At 41.3% G+C, this 17,246-nt stretch overlaps 1 protein-coding gene across 1 annotated transcript in view; it reads left to right on the top strand.

The window, feature by feature from the left end:
• The window catches only part of LOC143766388 (uncharacterized), a 114,383-nt gene extending 98,178 nt beyond the window's left edge, over positions 1 to 16,205 (top strand). The window contains exons 7-12 of the mRNA XM_077254037.1: positions 3,750 to 3,899; positions 4,029 to 4,208; positions 4,292 to 4,415; positions 4,499 to 4,596; positions 4,795 to 4,885; positions 12,424 to 16,205. Of these exons, the coding sequence (XP_077110152.1) occupies positions 3,750 to 3,899; positions 4,029 to 4,208; positions 4,292 to 4,415; positions 4,499 to 4,596; positions 4,795 to 4,885; positions 12,424 to 14,450 (2,670 nt within the window). The 3' untranslated portion in view covers positions 14,451 to 16,205. The remainder of the gene's footprint in view (positions 1 to 3,749; positions 3,900 to 4,028; positions 4,209 to 4,291; positions 4,416 to 4,498; positions 4,597 to 4,794; positions 4,886 to 12,423) is intronic.
• Positions 16,206 to 17,246: the final 1,041 nt, after the last annotated feature.

The following is a 17,246-nucleotide window of genomic DNA, read 5'->3' as shown; positions in this document are numbered from 1 at the left end:
GCTTTCTTAGTCCTGTATATAAGATTGCTTTCTTAGTCCTGTATATAAGATTGCTCTCTTAGTCCTGTATATAAGATTGCTTTCTTAGTCCTGTATATAAGATCGCTTTTTTAGTCCTGTATATAAGATTGCTTTCTTAGTCCTGTATATAAGATTGCTCTCTTAGTCCTGTATATAAGATCGCTTTCTTAGTCCTGTATATAAGATTGCTTTCTTAGTCCTGTATATAAGATTGCTTTCTTAGTTCTGTATATAAGATTGCTTTCTTAGTCCTGTATATAAGATTGCTCTCTTTGTCCTGTATATAAGATCGCTTTCTTAGTCCTGTATATAAGATTGCTTTCTTAGTCCTTAGGTCCTTAGTCCTTAGGTCCTTCTCAAAAAATTAGCATATAGTGTTAAATTTCATTATTTACCATAATGTAATGATTACAATTAAACTTTCATATATTATAGATTCATTATCCACCAACTGAAATTTGTCAGGTCTTTTATTGTTTTAATACTGATGATTTTGGCATACAACTCCTGATAACCCAAAAAACCTGTCTCAATAAATTAGCATATTTCACCCGTCCAATCAAATAAAAGTGTTTTTTAATAACAAACAAAAAAACCATCAAATAATAATGTTCAGTTATGCACTCAATACTTGGTCGGGAATCCTTTGGCAGAAATGACTGCTTCAATGCGGCGTGGCATGGAGGCAATCAGCCTGTGACACTGCTGAGATGTTATGGAGGCCCAGGATGCTTCAATAGCGGCCTTAAGCTCATCCAGAGTGTTGGGTCTTGTGTCTCTCAACTTTCTCTTCACAATATCCCACAGATTCTCTATGGGGTTCAGGTCAGGAGAGTTGGCAGACCAATTGAGCACAGTAATACCATGGTCAGTAAACCATTTACCAGTGGTTTTGGCACTGTGAGCAGGTGCCAGGTCGTGCTGAAAAATGAAATCTTCATCTCCATAAAGCATTTCAGCCGATGGAAGCATGAAGTGCTCCAAAATCTCCTGATAGCTAGCTGCATTGACCCTGCCCTTGATGAAACACAGTGGACCAACACCAGCAGCTGACATGGCACCCCACACCATCACTGACTGTGGGTACTTGACACTGGACTTCAGGCATTTTGGCATTTCCTTCTCCCCAGTCTTCCTCCAGACTCTGGCACCTTGATTTCCGAATGACATGCAAAATTTGCTTTCATCAGAAAAAAGTACTTGGGACCACTTAGCAACAGTCCAGTGCTGCTTCTCTGTAGCCCAGGTCAGGCGCTTCTGCCGCTGTTTATGGTTCAAAAGTGGCTTTACCTGGGGAATGCGGCACCTGTAGCCCATTTCCTGCACACGCCTGTGCACGGTGGCTCTGGATGTTTCCACACCAGACTCAGTCCACTGCTTCCTCAGGTTCCCCAAGGTCTGGAATCGGTCCTTCTCCACAATCTTCCTCAGGGTCCGGTCACCTCTTCTCGTTGTACAGCGTTTTCTGCCACATTGTTTCCTTCCAACAGACTTACCATTGAGGTGCCTTGATACAGCACTCTGGGAACAGCCTATTTGTTGAGAAATTTCTTTCTGGGTCTTACCCTCTTGCTTGAGGGTGTCAATGATGGCCTTCTTGACATCTGTCAGGTCGCTAGTCTTACCCATGATGGGGGTTTTGAGTAATGAACCAGGCAGGGAGTTTTTAAAAGCCTCAGGTATCTTTTGCATGTGTTTAGAGTTAATTAGTTGATTCAGAAGATTAGGGTAATAGGTGATTTAGAGAACCTTTTCTTGATATGCTAATTTATTGAGACAGGTTTTTTGGGTTATCAGGAGTTGTATGCCAAAATCATCAGTATTAAAACAATAAAAGACCTGACAAATTTCAGTTGGTGGATAATGAATCTATAATATATGAAAGTTTAATTGTAATCATTACATTATGGTAAATAATGAAATTTAACACTATATGCTAATTTTTTGAGAAGGACCTGTATAAGATTGCTTTCTTAGTTCTGTATATAAGATTGCTTTCTTAGTCCTGTATATAAGATTGCTTTCTTAGTCCTGTATATAAGATTGCTTTCTTAGTTCTGTATATAAGATTGCTTTCTTAGTCCTGTATATAAGATTGCTCTCTTAGTCCTGTATATAAGATTGCTTTCTTAGTCCTGTATATAAGATTGCTTTCTTAGTTCTGTATATAAGATTGCTTTCTTAGTCCTGTATATAAGATTGCTTTCTTAGTCCTGTATATAAGATTGCTTTCTTAGTTCTGTATATAACATTGCTTTCTTAGCTCTGTATATAAGATTGCTTTCTTAGTCCTGTATATAAGATTGCTTTCTTAGTTCTGTATATAAGATTGCTTTCTTAGTTCTGTATATAACATTGCTTTCTTAGTCCTGTATATAAGATTGCTTTCTTAGTTCTGTATATAACATTGCTTTCTTAGCTCTGTATATAAGATTGCTTTCTTAGTTCTGTATATGAGATTGCTTTCTTAGTCCTGTATATAAGATTGCTTTCTTAGTTCTGTATATAAGATTGCTTTCTTAGCTCTGTATATAAGATTGCTTTCTTAGTCCTGTATATAAGATTGCTTTCTTAGTTCTGTATATAAGATTGCTTTCTTAGCTCTGTATATAAGATTGCTTTCTTAGTCCTGTATATAAGATTGCTTTCTTAGTTCTGTATATAAGATTGCTTTCTTAGCTCTGTATATAAGATTGCTTTCTTAGTCCTGTATATAAGATTGCTTTCTTAGTTCTGTATATAAGATTGCTTTCTTAGTTCTGTATATAAGATTGCTTTCTTACTTCTGTATATAAGATTGTTTTCTTAGTCCTGTATATAAGATTGCTTTCTTAGTTCTGTAAACAGCTTTACATTACATGGAGCTTTATAGTAAGTAACAGATGATGTTAGAAGCGCATTGTATACAGAAGGTAGGAGAAAAAAACATCCCACACTCGCATGACACTTGTCTAATATCCGGGATGAATATCAGAGCGATTTATAATACGCTGATGTGAATGCGCCCTTAGGGTACGTGTCCACGTTCAGGATGGCGGGCGGTATCGTCGGAGCGGCAAACCCGCTCGGCGCTAAGCCCCGCCCCCTTCTGGGACGCGATGATGCCGGATGTGTTCATTGCACACATCTGGCATCATCGCACTCCTCGCATAGGGCCCTGTTTTATGTCTTGCGGCGGCGCAGCAAGACATAAACCTAGTCTGTGAGGTCCACCCTCCCTGGAAGGGGTTAAACCTGAGATTTCGGCATTTTAGCTACTGGTATGGAGTCGATAGAACAATCATGTCGCCATATAGTAGACGTCCAGTAACTGGTGATAATTCCCTCATGTGTGGGGTCTATTTGTCTTCAAGCAGAGAAATCACACGTTACATTCCACACATAACACTGTGTAGAAAAGGCGGCGCGGGGTAATTGTGCCAGTAGTGAGGGGGAATAATGGCGGGAATGTCACTGACTGAGGAGAAGTTTCCATGTAGGGTCTACACTGCGGATATCATTCACTGAGGCCCCTGATCATGTGACCCCTGACTCCTCCCCTCCTGTGACCTCATCACAGGTCTTGTGCACACAGAGCAGCCATATATGTGGAGTGCGGCTCTGCATGTGGATGTGGAGATTCCCCATTACTGGCGCATTAATACTAGAAATATATTGCACAGGGGAAATCACAGCCAATTCCCACAAGAAGAATCCTGGAAACATCGTCTCATCTTCTTCTCATTCAGGTCTCTACAATATCGGATCCTCTCAGTGAAGATCTTCTACATAAGAGAATTTTCCTGATTTACCCATTAAAGATGGATATGGACAGAGACAAGATGGCGGAGAGGATATTACACCTCACCCTAGAGATCCTCTTCCGGCTTACTGGAGAGGTGAGAGATTCTGATGACGTCACATTACATCATTTTTATCTATGGGAATAACAGATGGACAGAACTGGAGAGGTGAGGACTCTGGAAATGTCTGTAGTGAGATTTATTAATGTGTCTCTCCATAACCAGGATTACACAGTAGTGAAGAAGACCTCTAGTGAGCGCTGTCAGGACCCTGTGTCTGAGGGATGGGGAAGACCCCTGAGCCCAATCACGGGGCCTCCACCTCACCCCCTGATACATGAGGACATCAATGACCAGAAGATCCTAGAACTCACCTACAAGATGATTGAGCTGCTGACTGGAGAGGTGACACTGCTGGGAATTCTGGGACATTATACAGTAACACTATGAAGGGATCTGGGGGATGACGGTATCATTGTATGTGTCAGGTTCCTATAAGGTATCAGGATGTCGCCGTATATTTCTCCATGGACGAGTGGGAGTATTTAGAAGGACACAGAGATCTGTACAAGAACGTCATGATGGAGGTTCCCCAGCCCCTCACATCACCAGGTAATAGACAGGACTAAATACACATGGCCTATAATTATCTGTATGTATAGAATTAATTCAGTCACTTTATGTGTTTCCTTCAGCTCTATCCAGTAAGAGGACAACACCAGAGAGATGTCCCCGTCGTCTTCTTACACCGGAATGTAAACAGGAAGATCCCAATGCTCATCAGGATCATCAGGTAGATGGAGAGAAGGTGTCATGAGATCTCCCCTATGATGTGTAGACGGCTGTGAAGGTCTTGTGTTCAGTCTTGTTTTATCCACCAGTATTCTATGTTTTATACTTATGTAATGAGAACGGTGGAGATGGCAGGATTAGAGCTGGTCATAGATGTGACTTCTCTATCTGTCGGTGACTTTTACAATATTTGTTTCAGGGTGAAGATCTGACCCATATTAATACTACAGAGACATATGTGAGGGGTGATGAGTGGTGTAAAGAGGAAACTCCTACATGTGACTACCCAGGTGAGTAGTAACCACTAAATGTAGAGAAGTCACAAATTCTTCTCAGTCACCGGCTGTGGCTATTTTATCGGTGGTGTAGTCTGACCATATTACAATCGTGTGATCACCATTTTGCCTCTAGACCGCAACATTCTCCTCCACCCAAAACTGTTCTAATGACTTTGGGCATTGAAGGCTTTTTTTTTATAGAACTTATCAAATGGAGGATCCACCTACCCCCTGAGATTAGAAGATGCTGACCGTTGCCTGCCCAGATCAGTAAAGTACAAAGCCAAATGGTAGCATATGTAGAATGTGCTAACAAGTTAGAAAATCACTTGAACAAAAACATTATGCTGGGCCTGTAAGAGAAAGCGGGGGGTAATGATGCTGTTGGCTTCCTAGATCCCTGATATCTTATTTGATGAATCTACCTTCTCTCCCTTCTGTGCTGCTGAATGTGCTCATATGGTCCCTACGAGACCAGGTCCTGTCTTTTTGGCCAAACTTCGCTTTTATGATCGACAACATTAAGTGTGCAGTGAAGGCCAAGTGTGAATTTCTGTACAATAACAACAGAATTTCCCCTATCCTGAGTTTTCAATTTATTTATTTTTTTTAAAATGGACTAACTAACTGCACGGTGGCGCAGTGGTTAGCACAGCAGCCTTGCAGCGCTGGAGTCCTGGGTTCAATCCCCACCAAGGACAACATCTGCAAAGAGTTTGTATGTTCTCTCCGTGTTTGCGTGGGTTTCCTCCGGGTACTCCGGTTTCCTCCCACATTCCAAAGACATACTGATAGGGATTTTAGATTGTGAGCCTCAATGGGGACAGCAATGATAATGTGTGCAATCTGTAAAGCGCTGCAAAATATGTTAGCGCTATATAAAAATAAAGATTATTATTAGATTATTATTAACTTGAAACAGGATTGTGATAAACTGCCTAAGGCTGGGTTCACACTGCATTAGAGGCGTCCGTTAGACGGACTACGTTACACTGCGGCATAACGCGGTGTAACGCAGTCCGTTAACGCCGCCATTATGTCCTATGTTGGACGCATCGCTAGCGCATTTCCACAATGGGCGTGCGCTAGCGATGTGCCGTCATTGAGTGACGGACCCTGGGGAGCGTGCTGCATCTGCTAGCTCTATCTGCACTAGCGCAACGACATATCGGCACTTGCGTTAACAGCAGCCCGTTAACGCATGTGTTGAACGGGCTGCTGTTAACACAATGTGAACACCTAGCCTAAAACACATTACACCTGTGCCATGATATATCTCTAAACTGTGCATGATTGATGGCTGTAATATACATTTAAAGGGATTGTCTACTGTGATACGGTGTTGTGACAAGTGACACCGGCACCCAATCAGCGCTGGCGTCACTGTCTCCACCTTCGGATAAACTGAACATGAAAAGGAAGACAGAGCTGCAGCTCATCACGGACTTCCTCTTCATGTTCAGTTTGTCCAAAAGTGGAGACAGTGACGCCAGCGCTGATTTGTCATTCCACCACATCACAGTCCCGGTGCAGCGAGTGCTGGAACGGAGCCAGCATGGCTGATGAGTATAAGCTTTATTATTTTGTCGGGCAAACATTTAGTTTAAGAAATGCTTGTCCTAGTACTGGACAACCCCTTTTAAAAAATACTATAGATATGAGCTAAGTACACTAAATGACACTGATATATGAATTACTAAACGTCTTTGTGTATGGCTGGGTAGAGTAGTCAAAGGCACACTTATGTTTAAGGAGATGACCAAATCGATGATGGCGACATACTCTGTCCTGGATTTGTACTATGTTGGATGATGCAGAGTCAGCAGCTTTCCAACAGGCTGTGTTGATCCTGACACCTGCTTGAAAAGGAAAGAGCTGCCGCCCTGTGTCTGCATAAAGTCACTACATTGCGGGCTCTCTTCTATTGCAAAAAATAGTGATATTATCCAACGTGTTCCTGAGGCTTCGGTATCCTTCGTCAGGGATCCCTTCTTTTTTGCAATAGAAGAGAGCAGTGTAGTGACATCACGCAGACATAGGCTACTTTCATACTAGCGTCGTACGTACCGATGCATACTGTGAAAAAAAAAACATAACGGGGGCAGCGGATGCAGTTTTACAACGCATCCGCTGCCCCATTGTTATGTCCGGGGAGGAGGGGGTGGAGTTCCGGCCGCGCATGCGCGGTCGGAAATGGCGGACACGACGCACAAAAAAACGTTACATGTAACTTTATTGTGCCGACGGTCCGCCACAACACAACGCAGTGGAGAGATGAGCCATGCATACAGGCATACAGGAGGGGGAAATATGAGCCATGCATACAAGAGGGGGAAACATGAGCCATGCATACAGGAGGGGGGGGGGATATGAGCCATGCATACAGGAGGGGGGGGGAATATGAGCCATACATACAGGAGGGGGGGGGAATATGAGCCATGCATACAGGAGGGGGGGAATATGAGCCATGCATACAGGAGGGGGGTCATTATACAGTATTAAGCATCATGTGGGATCATTATACAGTATGGAGAACTGTGGCCATTATACAGTATGGAGCATCATGTGCAGTGATTATACAGTATGGAGCATCATGTGCAGTCATTATACAGTATGGAGCATCATGTGCAGCCAGTATACAGTATGGAGCATCATGTGCAGTCATTATACAGTATGGAGCATCATGTGCGGTCATTATACAGTATGGAGCATCATGTGCAGCCAGTATACAGTATGGAGCATCATGTGCAGCCAGTATACAGTATGGAGCATCATGTGCAGTCATTATACAGTATGGAGCATCATGTGCGGTCATTATACAGTATGCAGCATCATGTGTGGTCATTATACAGTATGGAGCATCATGTGTGGTCATTATACAGTATGGAGCACTGTGTGGCCATTATACAGTATGGAGCATCATGTGCAGCCATTATACAGTATGGAGCATCATGTGCAGCCATTATACAGTATGGAGCATCATGTGTGTTCATTATACAGTATGGAGCGTCATGTGTGGTTATCATACAGTATGGAGCATCATGTGTGGCCATTATACAGTATGGGGCACTGTGTGGCCATATTTTTTTGTTTATAATTATTGTATATGAAACAGTGTGATCAGCAGTGCTAAATGGGTGTGGTTGGGACGTGGATATGGGTGTGACTAATTATGAATGGGTGTGGCTGGGACGTGGATATGGGTGTGACTAATTATGAATGGGTGTGGTCAGAGGCGTGGCCTAAAATTTGCCGCGCCGCGCTTTGCGCGCCGCAAACTTTGTCCCTCTTTCCCATCTTCAAAAGTTGGGAGGTATGTATTTACTGCATTTCTACACATTACGAATGAGGGCAAGCAGGTGCGTCAGCATATGCAGCTTCATAACACTGGCACTCAGTGGTAGTGCCAGTGCATTCATCAAATTTATGTCCCTGTAATACACATTCTTTCATGCCTGCAAGAGATGTGTTGGCATGGCTCAAGCCCTGGTTTCATGGATTCACTCCACATCATAAATTACATTATGTTTTCAATCCTAAGTAATTCAGATTACTGCACAATCTCTCCTGAATCGGGAGCACTAATACTTTCTCTACTCTTCTGGTCTGGACTCATAGTAGCTCCAATTGTCCATCATAAATGAATGCAACTCCAGTTTAATGTTGTTGGGGATGTAACATATTATTTATTGTTTGTCGATTGGTTTACAGTTCTTCATTTTGTATGATAGTTGGATTGTGGTGAGACTGGCCTGCCTCACTTATGTGAGTAACTCCCTGGTAGTCTTTAACCCGTTTCTGACCTCGGACGGGATAGTACTTCCGAGGTCAGAAGCCCCGCTTTGATGCAGGGCTCCAGTGGTGAGCCCGCATCAAAGCAGGGACATGTCAGCTGTTTTGAACAGCTGACATGTGCCCGCAATAGCGGTGGGTGAAATCGCGATTCACCCACTGCTATTAACTAGTTAAATGCCGCTGTTTAATGCGGCATTTAACTACCGCTTCCGGCCGCATGGCCGGAAATGCGCGCATCGCCGACCCCCGTCACATGATCGGGGGTCAGCGATGCTTCTGCATTGTAACCATAGAGTTCCTTGAGACCTCTATGGTTACTGATTCCCGCTAGCTGTGAGCGCCACCCTGTGGTCGGCGCTCATAGCACACCTGCATTTCTGCTGCATAGCAGCGATCTGATGATCGCTGCTATGTAGCATAGCCGATCGAGTTGTGCCAGCTTCTAGCCTCCCATGGAGGCTATTGAAGCATGGCAAAAGTGAAAAAAAAAAGTAAAAAAACTGTGAAAAAACATAAAAAAAATATAAAAGTTTAAATCACCCCCTTTTCGCCCCATTCAAAATAAAACAATAAAAAAAAATCAAACCTACCCATATTTGGTATCGCCGTGTTCAGAATCGCCCGATCTATCAATAAAAAAAAAAAGGAATTAACCTGATCGCTAAACGGCGTAGCGAGAAAAAAAAATTGAAACGCCAGAATTACGTTTTTTTGGTCGCCGCAACATTGCATTAAAATGCAATAACGGGCGATCAAAAAAACGTATCTGCACAAATGTGGTATCAATAAAAACGTCAGCTTGGAGCACAAAAAATAAGCCCTCAACCAACCCCAGATCATAAAAAATGAAGACACTACGGGTATCGTCATGTTTAGTGTCTACGAACTCATAATGACCTGGAAAATCATAATATCAGGTCAGTTTTAGCATTTAGTGAACCTAGCAAAAAAGCCAAACAAAAAACAAGTGTGGGATTGCACTTTTTTTGCAATTTCACCGCACTTGGAATTTTTTTCCCGTTTTCTAGTACACGACATGCTAAAACCAATGATGTTCTTCAAAAGTACAACTTGTCCCGCAAAAAATAAGCCCTCACATGGCTATATTGATGGAAAAATAAAAAAAGTTATGGCTCTGGGAAGGAGGGGAGCGAAAAATGAACACAGAAAAATGAAAAATCCCAAGGTCATGAAGTGGTTAAAAAAGGGTCTCTATTGCCCGAGTCTTCCAAATGCCCGAGATCTAAATTTAAGATCCCTCAGCTCTGTACTATTATAAAAAGTTCTCTTTAAATGTCTAATATTTCTTCTTGAAACTCATTTTGCCCTTACAAGAGTTTAGATTGCCAAGATTCACTGAGCCCCATACCTTAATTACCCCACAGAGGTTTCACCACTAGTTACTCATTTTTTAATAATGAATATTGTTAAGTTAGATAATAATAAATTTACTGAAGTGATCAATCTTCAGGTTTCGACTACAGTAGTTAGTGTCCAAAATACTCTGATTTAACTAATTCCCGCAGACAGTTTTGTCTTCCTAATCAGACCCCATTTTTCAAATCTGATGTGTGTCACTTTATGTGGTGATAACTATGAAATTCTTCAAAAAGGATAATAGGAAACAAATTGACATTACAAATTATTTTCCAACTTCTCTTGAATACGACAATACACTATGTACAGTTGTACACTACCGTCTGGGCACATGGCAGGGTTAAGAAGGGAAAGAGTGCCATTAAGCTATATGATTACAAATTTTGCTGGAATAGTTTGAAGACAAAATTTATTGGGGACATTGTTCCTGGTCACCTGGCAGATCAAAAAATGGCTACCATGAAGAGGCTTTCCACTATCTACTCTGTTTTCCAGATCCAAGGGATTGTCTTGCTCAGTCATGACCCTTTAACCCTTCTTACTTTAAGACACCTGGGCCATGGTGTTTCCTGCTGTTTTGTGGTGGGAAATAGCAAGAAGAATAGATAGTTGTGTCAGAACCAGTAAAGGAGTGAAAATAAAAAATTAGATGCAAGAGTAGTCAGTACACGAGCCGGGTACATAACAGGAAGCAAATACACAAGCTGGGAGCTGAGCACCGAGGACAGAACCAGAGGAGGCCAAGGCTGTATCTGACAGCTTTTGGTAATATGCTTCAAAGTTTAGTAGGGTGTGGTGCTTTCCAATTGGCTGAAGCAGGGAGCAAATAACTTCAGCTGGACAGCACACACACCCATGCTACCAGACTAGACAGTATTACTGGTCCCAGGCACCCTAATCTTAGCCACTGAACAGTGCCTGTGCCGCCCAGAGCTTCTGTTTCTAGCGTCTCCTCCATCACCAGTGCTAACTGCAGAATGAATAAGATGTTGCCTGGTGACAGAAGTAGACTTCACGGGAGCAGATACCAGAGAAAATGGGACACACCATTTGTGGAAGACCTAATATGACAAAATGGCAGAAATCCAGAGGAGTAGAAATCCTCATAAAGTGAGTCCATTTTGGAAATTATAACCCTCAGTAAATTAATCTATAGAAGTAGTAACTATTTTGACTCCACATGCACTTTGCGGAAATTAGCTCGCAGTGGATGTTGGAGAGTGAAAATTACAAACATGCCATTTTATTGCCCAGTATATAGTGCCCAGATTGTGCTCCAGGAGACACGCACATTGTAACTAAGTGGGTTCTTCTCATTATAGTGATGCCAAATACATGGATGCTAAATGTGGTTTGGGCACCCTGCAAGGCTCAGAAGAGAGGGGGAGATTTGACTTTGAAAGTGCAGATTTTGCTGGATTGGTTTATGGAAGCTATATTGCATTTTGAGAATCTTTGAGCCACTAATAATGTGGACACCTGCTATTTCCTCTGACAGATGATGGACCTGAGTGGGGACTTGTTTTTTTTTAAATGAGAAGTTTTTCTTGGTATAATTTAAACCTACATAAAATCTCTATGTGTGATAAAAGTGATACGGAACGGGAAAAGTCAGCTCACCATTTGCAGTCTCTTTCCAAGAATGAGTTCCACGCATGGCGCCGCTTGGGCTTTCAAGTTCCATAGAATGAAGAAAAAAGGTACTCCAGCGTAGAAAAATATAAAACTTCGTCTTTAATGGAAAAAATTCATAAAGACAGATACAATACGGACAACATATAGATCCCAGAGATCTACCAACCGACGCGTTTCGACACTCCGGTCTTAATCATGGTTGATGATTAAGAGCGGAGTGTCAAGTACATTGGTAGGTAGCAATCTGGGATCTATATGTTGTCTGTATTGTGCCTGTTTTTTGTTTTTTTTTCTATTAAAGACAAAGTTTTATATTTTTCTACGCTGGAGTACCTTTTTTCTTCATGCATAAAATCTTTGGTGTTTTTTTTATTCCATATTTGGGAGGCAGAATGAACAAACAGTTGAACCAGATTGTAAGCTTGCGAGCAGGGCCCTCACTCCTCTTGGTATCTATTTTGAACTGTGTTTTTGTTACGCTGTAATGTCTATTGTCTGTACAAATCCCCTCTATAAAGTGCTGCAGAATATGTTGGTGCTATATAAAATTATTATTATTTATTAACCATGCTCAACTGGTTCATCCTCCTAGTTTTTCTATTAGACTGTGAACTGTCATTGTATTGGTCAATCATTCAATATTTTTACATAACTTGCCATTTTTACAGTCAGTTTAAGTAGAAATGTTCCAAAATATAAAATTCAAGGATATTTTATACAAAAATAATTGTTTTTTTTCTTAGCAGAAGACTGTACCAGGAGATCAGAAGGACAGCTGACATCTTCAATTCTTAAATCAGATGATCTTGAAGTCCCACAGAATACAACTGAAGTGATTGCCATCACTTCAAATATACCATCATCCCATCAAAGGAATGATCTGTCATCTGATCCTTTGAAACAGGTCCTTTCTTCTGATTTATTACTGACTACTAAGGAAAATGAAAGTCACAAAATAAGCATTAAAAAACAATCTGCTCCTAAAGAAAATAAGTCATTTTCACATTCAGAGTATGGAAATAGTTTACTCCTCAAAAATTCATTACTTAAACATCAAAAAACTCACACAACGGAGAAAAGGTTTTCTTGTTCCAAGTGTGGGAAATATTTTAACCATAAATGTAATCTTATTAGACACCAGAGAACTCACACAGGGGAGAAGCCTTTTTCCTGTTCAGAATGTGGGAAATGTTTTTACCAGAAATCACATTTTATTAATCACCAGAGAACTCACACAGGGGAGAAACCTTTTTTTTGTTCAGAATGTGGGAAGTCTTTTAACCAGAAATCAAGTTTTGTTAATCACCTGAGAACTCACACAGGGGAGAAGCCTTTTTCCTGTTCAGAATGTGGGAAGTGTTTTAACCAGAAATCAGATTTGGTTAAGCACCACAGAACCCACACAGGGGAGAAGCCTTTTTCCTGTTCAGAATGTGGGAAATGTTTTTACCAGAAATCAAATTTTATTAATCACCAGAGAACTCACACAGGGGAGAAACCTTTTTTCTGTTCAGAATGTGGGAAGTCTTTTAACCAGAAATCAAGTTTTGTTAATCACCAGAGAACTCACACAGGGGAGAAGCCTTTTTCCTGTTCAGAATGTGGGAAATATTTTAACCATAAATGTAATTTTGTTAGACATCAGAGAACTCACACAGGGGAGAAGCCTTTTTCCTGTTCAGAATGTGGGAAATGTTTTAACCGGAAATCAAATTTTGTTCAGCACCAGAGAACTCACACAGGGGAGAAATCATTTTGCTGTTCAGAATGTGGGATGTGTTTTAACCAGAAATCAAGTTTTCTTAATCACCAGCGAACCCACACAGGGGAGAAGCCTTTTTCCTGTTCAGAATGTGGGAAGTGTTTTAACCGGAAATCAGATTTGGTTAAGCACCAGAGAACTCACACAGGGGAGAAACCTTTTTCCTGTTCAGAATGTGGGAAATATTTTAACCATAAATGTAATTTTGTTAGACATCAGAGAACTCACACAGGGGAGAAGCCTTTTTCCTGTTCAGAATGTGGGAAATGTTTTAACCGGAAATCAAATTTTGTTCAGCACCAGAGAACTCACACAGGGGAGAAATCATTTTGCTGTTCAGAATGTGGGATGTGTTTTAACCAGAAATCAAGTTTTCTTAATCACCAGCGAACCCACACAGGGGAGAAGCCTTTTTCCTGTTCAGAATGTGGGAAGTGTTTTAACCAGAAATCAGATTTGGTTAAGCACCAGAGAACTCACACAGGGGAGAAACCTTTTTTCTGTTCAGAATGTGGGAAGTCTTTTAACCAGAAATCAAGTTTTGTTAATCACCAGAGAACTCACACAGGGGAGAAGCCTTTTTCCTGTTCAGAATGTGGGAAATATTTTAACGATAAATGTAATTTTGTCAGACATCAGAGAACTCACACAGGGGAGAAGCCTTTTTCCTGTTCAGAATGTGGGAAATGTTTTAACCGGAAATCAAATTTTGTTCAGCACCAGAGAACTCACACAGGGGAGAAATCATTTTGCTGTTCAGAATGTGGGATGTGTTTTAACCAGAAATCAAGTTTTCTTAATCACCAGCGAACCCACACAGGGGAGAAGCCTTTTTCCTGTTCAGAATGTGGGAAGTGTTTTAACCAGAAATCAGATTTGGTTAAGCACCAGAGAACTCACACAGGGGAGAAGCATTTTTCCTGTACAGAATGTGGGAAATGTTTTAACCGGAAAGCGCATCTGGATGGCCACCAGAGAACTCACACAAAGAAGAAGACTTTTTCATGAATAAATCAAATCTTCTTAGTCACCAGAGAACTCACACAGGGGAGAAGGCATTTAATATTTAGAATGTGGGAAATGCTTTAACCAGAAATCAGATGTTAGTCACAAAATAGTTCACACAGGAGAGAAGCCTTTTTCATGTGATTAATGAGGAAAATGTCTTACACGGAAATTAACTCTTAATAAACATCAGAGTAGTCACACAGGGGAGAAGCCTTTTCCATGTTCAGAATGCTGGGAAAGTTTTAACCAATAATTGTATTTTCTTAAAGTGGTTGTCCACTATTAAGGCAATCCCTTATCATTCCTCATGTTTGTCTTTGTTAACCACTTTCCCACCTTGAACTTATCCACACATCCCTGTGACCTGGCCCATATTGACCTGGGACCTATGGATACATCTTGGCAAATTTGCGCTCACACGGGCTGTGGGCGCAATCAACACGGGGAGTCAGCTGATTCTGACAGCTGACACCCAACACTCAGTGCAAGGACTGGTCCCCCACCGCTCCCAGTACTTTAATCCCCTAAGTGATGTGATCAAACTGGATCACAACATTTCGGGAGCAGGCATAGGGAAGACATACCCACTGCCCTTGGAGCGAAGACCCCACAACTTCATTGCAGTGTCCCGATTATTGCCATGGTGACCCAATGTTGTCACGATGACATCCGGGTCACCAGAGCTAGCAAAGTTGCTTGATCATGCTCAGAGCATAATCGGCAACTTTGTCTGTCAGTGCAGCGCTGACAGTTTGCATAGCTCCTGCATCCCCATGCTATACAAGCGATCAGCATGGAAAAAATGAAATTCCTGTAGTGGGACAAAGTAAAAAAAAAGTTATGAAAACAAGTTTAAAAAATATTGTAAAAATATCTAAAAAAAATAGAAAAAGAAAAATATTGTACCCATGAATAAATATTTGCATTAAAAAAAATATATAAGCAATAAAAGTACACATATTTGGCATTGTCACATCTAGAACGGCCACACCTATGAAACTGTCTCACTAGTTAAACCCTTTAGTGAACACCATAAAATAACAAAAAACAAGGCAAAAAACAATGCTTTACCATTTTACTGTCGAACAAAAAATGGAATAAAACACGATCAAAAAGACAAATAAAAATAAACTTGGTACCGCAGAAAACGTCATCTTGCCCACAAAAAAACAAGCCATCATACAGCTCCATCAGCAGACAAAATAAAGAGGTTATAGCTCTCAAAATAAAGCAATCCAAAAATAATAATTTTTTCTATTAAATAGTTTTTGCGCAAAAGAGCCAAAACGTAACAAAGATAAAACTGTGGTATTGCTGTAATCGTACTGACCCGAAGAATAAAACTGCCTTATCAATTTTACCACATGTGGAATGACATAACAAAACAAAAATTCCTGAATTGCTGATTTTTGTTCATTCTGCCTCCCAAAAATCAGAATAGAAAGCAATCAAACAGTGCCATGTGTCTGATAATGGTACTAATTAAAAAATCAACTCGTTCTGCAAAAAAAAGCCCTTACATCACTTTGTGGGCCGAAATATGGAAAAATTTTAGCTTTCAAATTATGGTGAAGCAAAAACTAGTTCTTGCAATAAAAAGCGTTTTTTAGTGTGTGACAGCAGCCAAACAAAAAAAAAAAACTCTGTAAATCTGGTATCACTGTAATCGCACTGAACCGAAGAACAAAGTTGCCTAATCACTTATACCGCACGAGGAACTTTGTTAAAAATAAATAAAATCTATTTTTCACCTGCTGTTTTGTTCATTCTGTCCCAAAAAGATCGCAGTGAGGATAGGCTCACATTTATCCTGCACTCTGTGCTGAGTGCTTACACCAATGTAAATCTCTGAAATATGTGATTCAGACCGAATCCAGGCGGAATATTCCTTAAAGTGAGGCAGGTGGAGGCACTGTGGACCAGCGGTGTCCGTCTTTTTAGGATTGCATAAAAGTGCTGTCAGGCACAGTTTTGTGCACCTTTGAAAATAAGGACAATGCTGAACAGAGGCCAGACGGAGTCCAGAATAACTCTGCTGCTTCATTATAGTGAATGGAGCCCTCAGGGGTTTCATCTGAATCACATCACTCTGAGATTTAGATGGAAACCCCAAAGTAAGCACTCAGCGTAGAGGGCTGGATAAATGTGATCCCAAACATTATGTAAAATGTTCCCAATAAAAGTATCATGTCGGACGCTGTTCATACTCGGGCGTTCGACAGACAGCGGTAATTCCGCTTTTGTCCACTATGCGCTCAGTGGCGTCGGCTAGTTTTTATCTAGCTGGTCCGGGGTTAATTTAGCTGGTGCTCGGATTGGAAGCTGGGTCACGCCCACTGCCTTTAAATAGTTCTTCTGAACATTGGGCGTCACCGATTATAGCTTCTGTCTTGTGCTTGTTATCTCGGTCTGGAGTGGTGTTCTAGGAGAAGGAGTATCGTATCTGGTGGTGTATTTCCCTTTGTCTTATTTTCTCCTTCCTTTATTTGTATTTGTTTTGCCCTGTGCACTTATAGTGTACTAGACTGTGGCCCGATTCTAACGCATCGGGTATTCTAGAATATGCATGTCCCCATAGTATATGGACAATGATGATTCCAGAATTCGCGGCAGACTGTGCCCGTCGCTGATTGGTCGAGGCAACCTTTATGACATCATCGTCGCCATGGCAACCATTATGACATCTACGTCGATACTGTGCCCGTCGCTGATTGGTCGAGGTGAATTCGCGGCAGACTGTGCCCGTCGCTGATTGGTCGAGGCAACCTTTATGACATAATCGTCGCCATGGCAACC

This window comes from Ranitomeya variabilis, chromosome 4 (assembly GCF_051348905.1).
Source record: "Ranitomeya variabilis isolate aRanVar5 chromosome 4, aRanVar5.hap1, whole genome shotgun sequence".
NCBI classification, from domain to species: Eukaryota; Metazoa; Chordata; class Amphibia; order Anura; family Dendrobatidae; genus Ranitomeya; species Ranitomeya variabilis.
The sequence above is the reverse complement of the archived record's forward strand: the minus strand, read 5'-3'. Positions and strand labels throughout refer to the sequence as shown.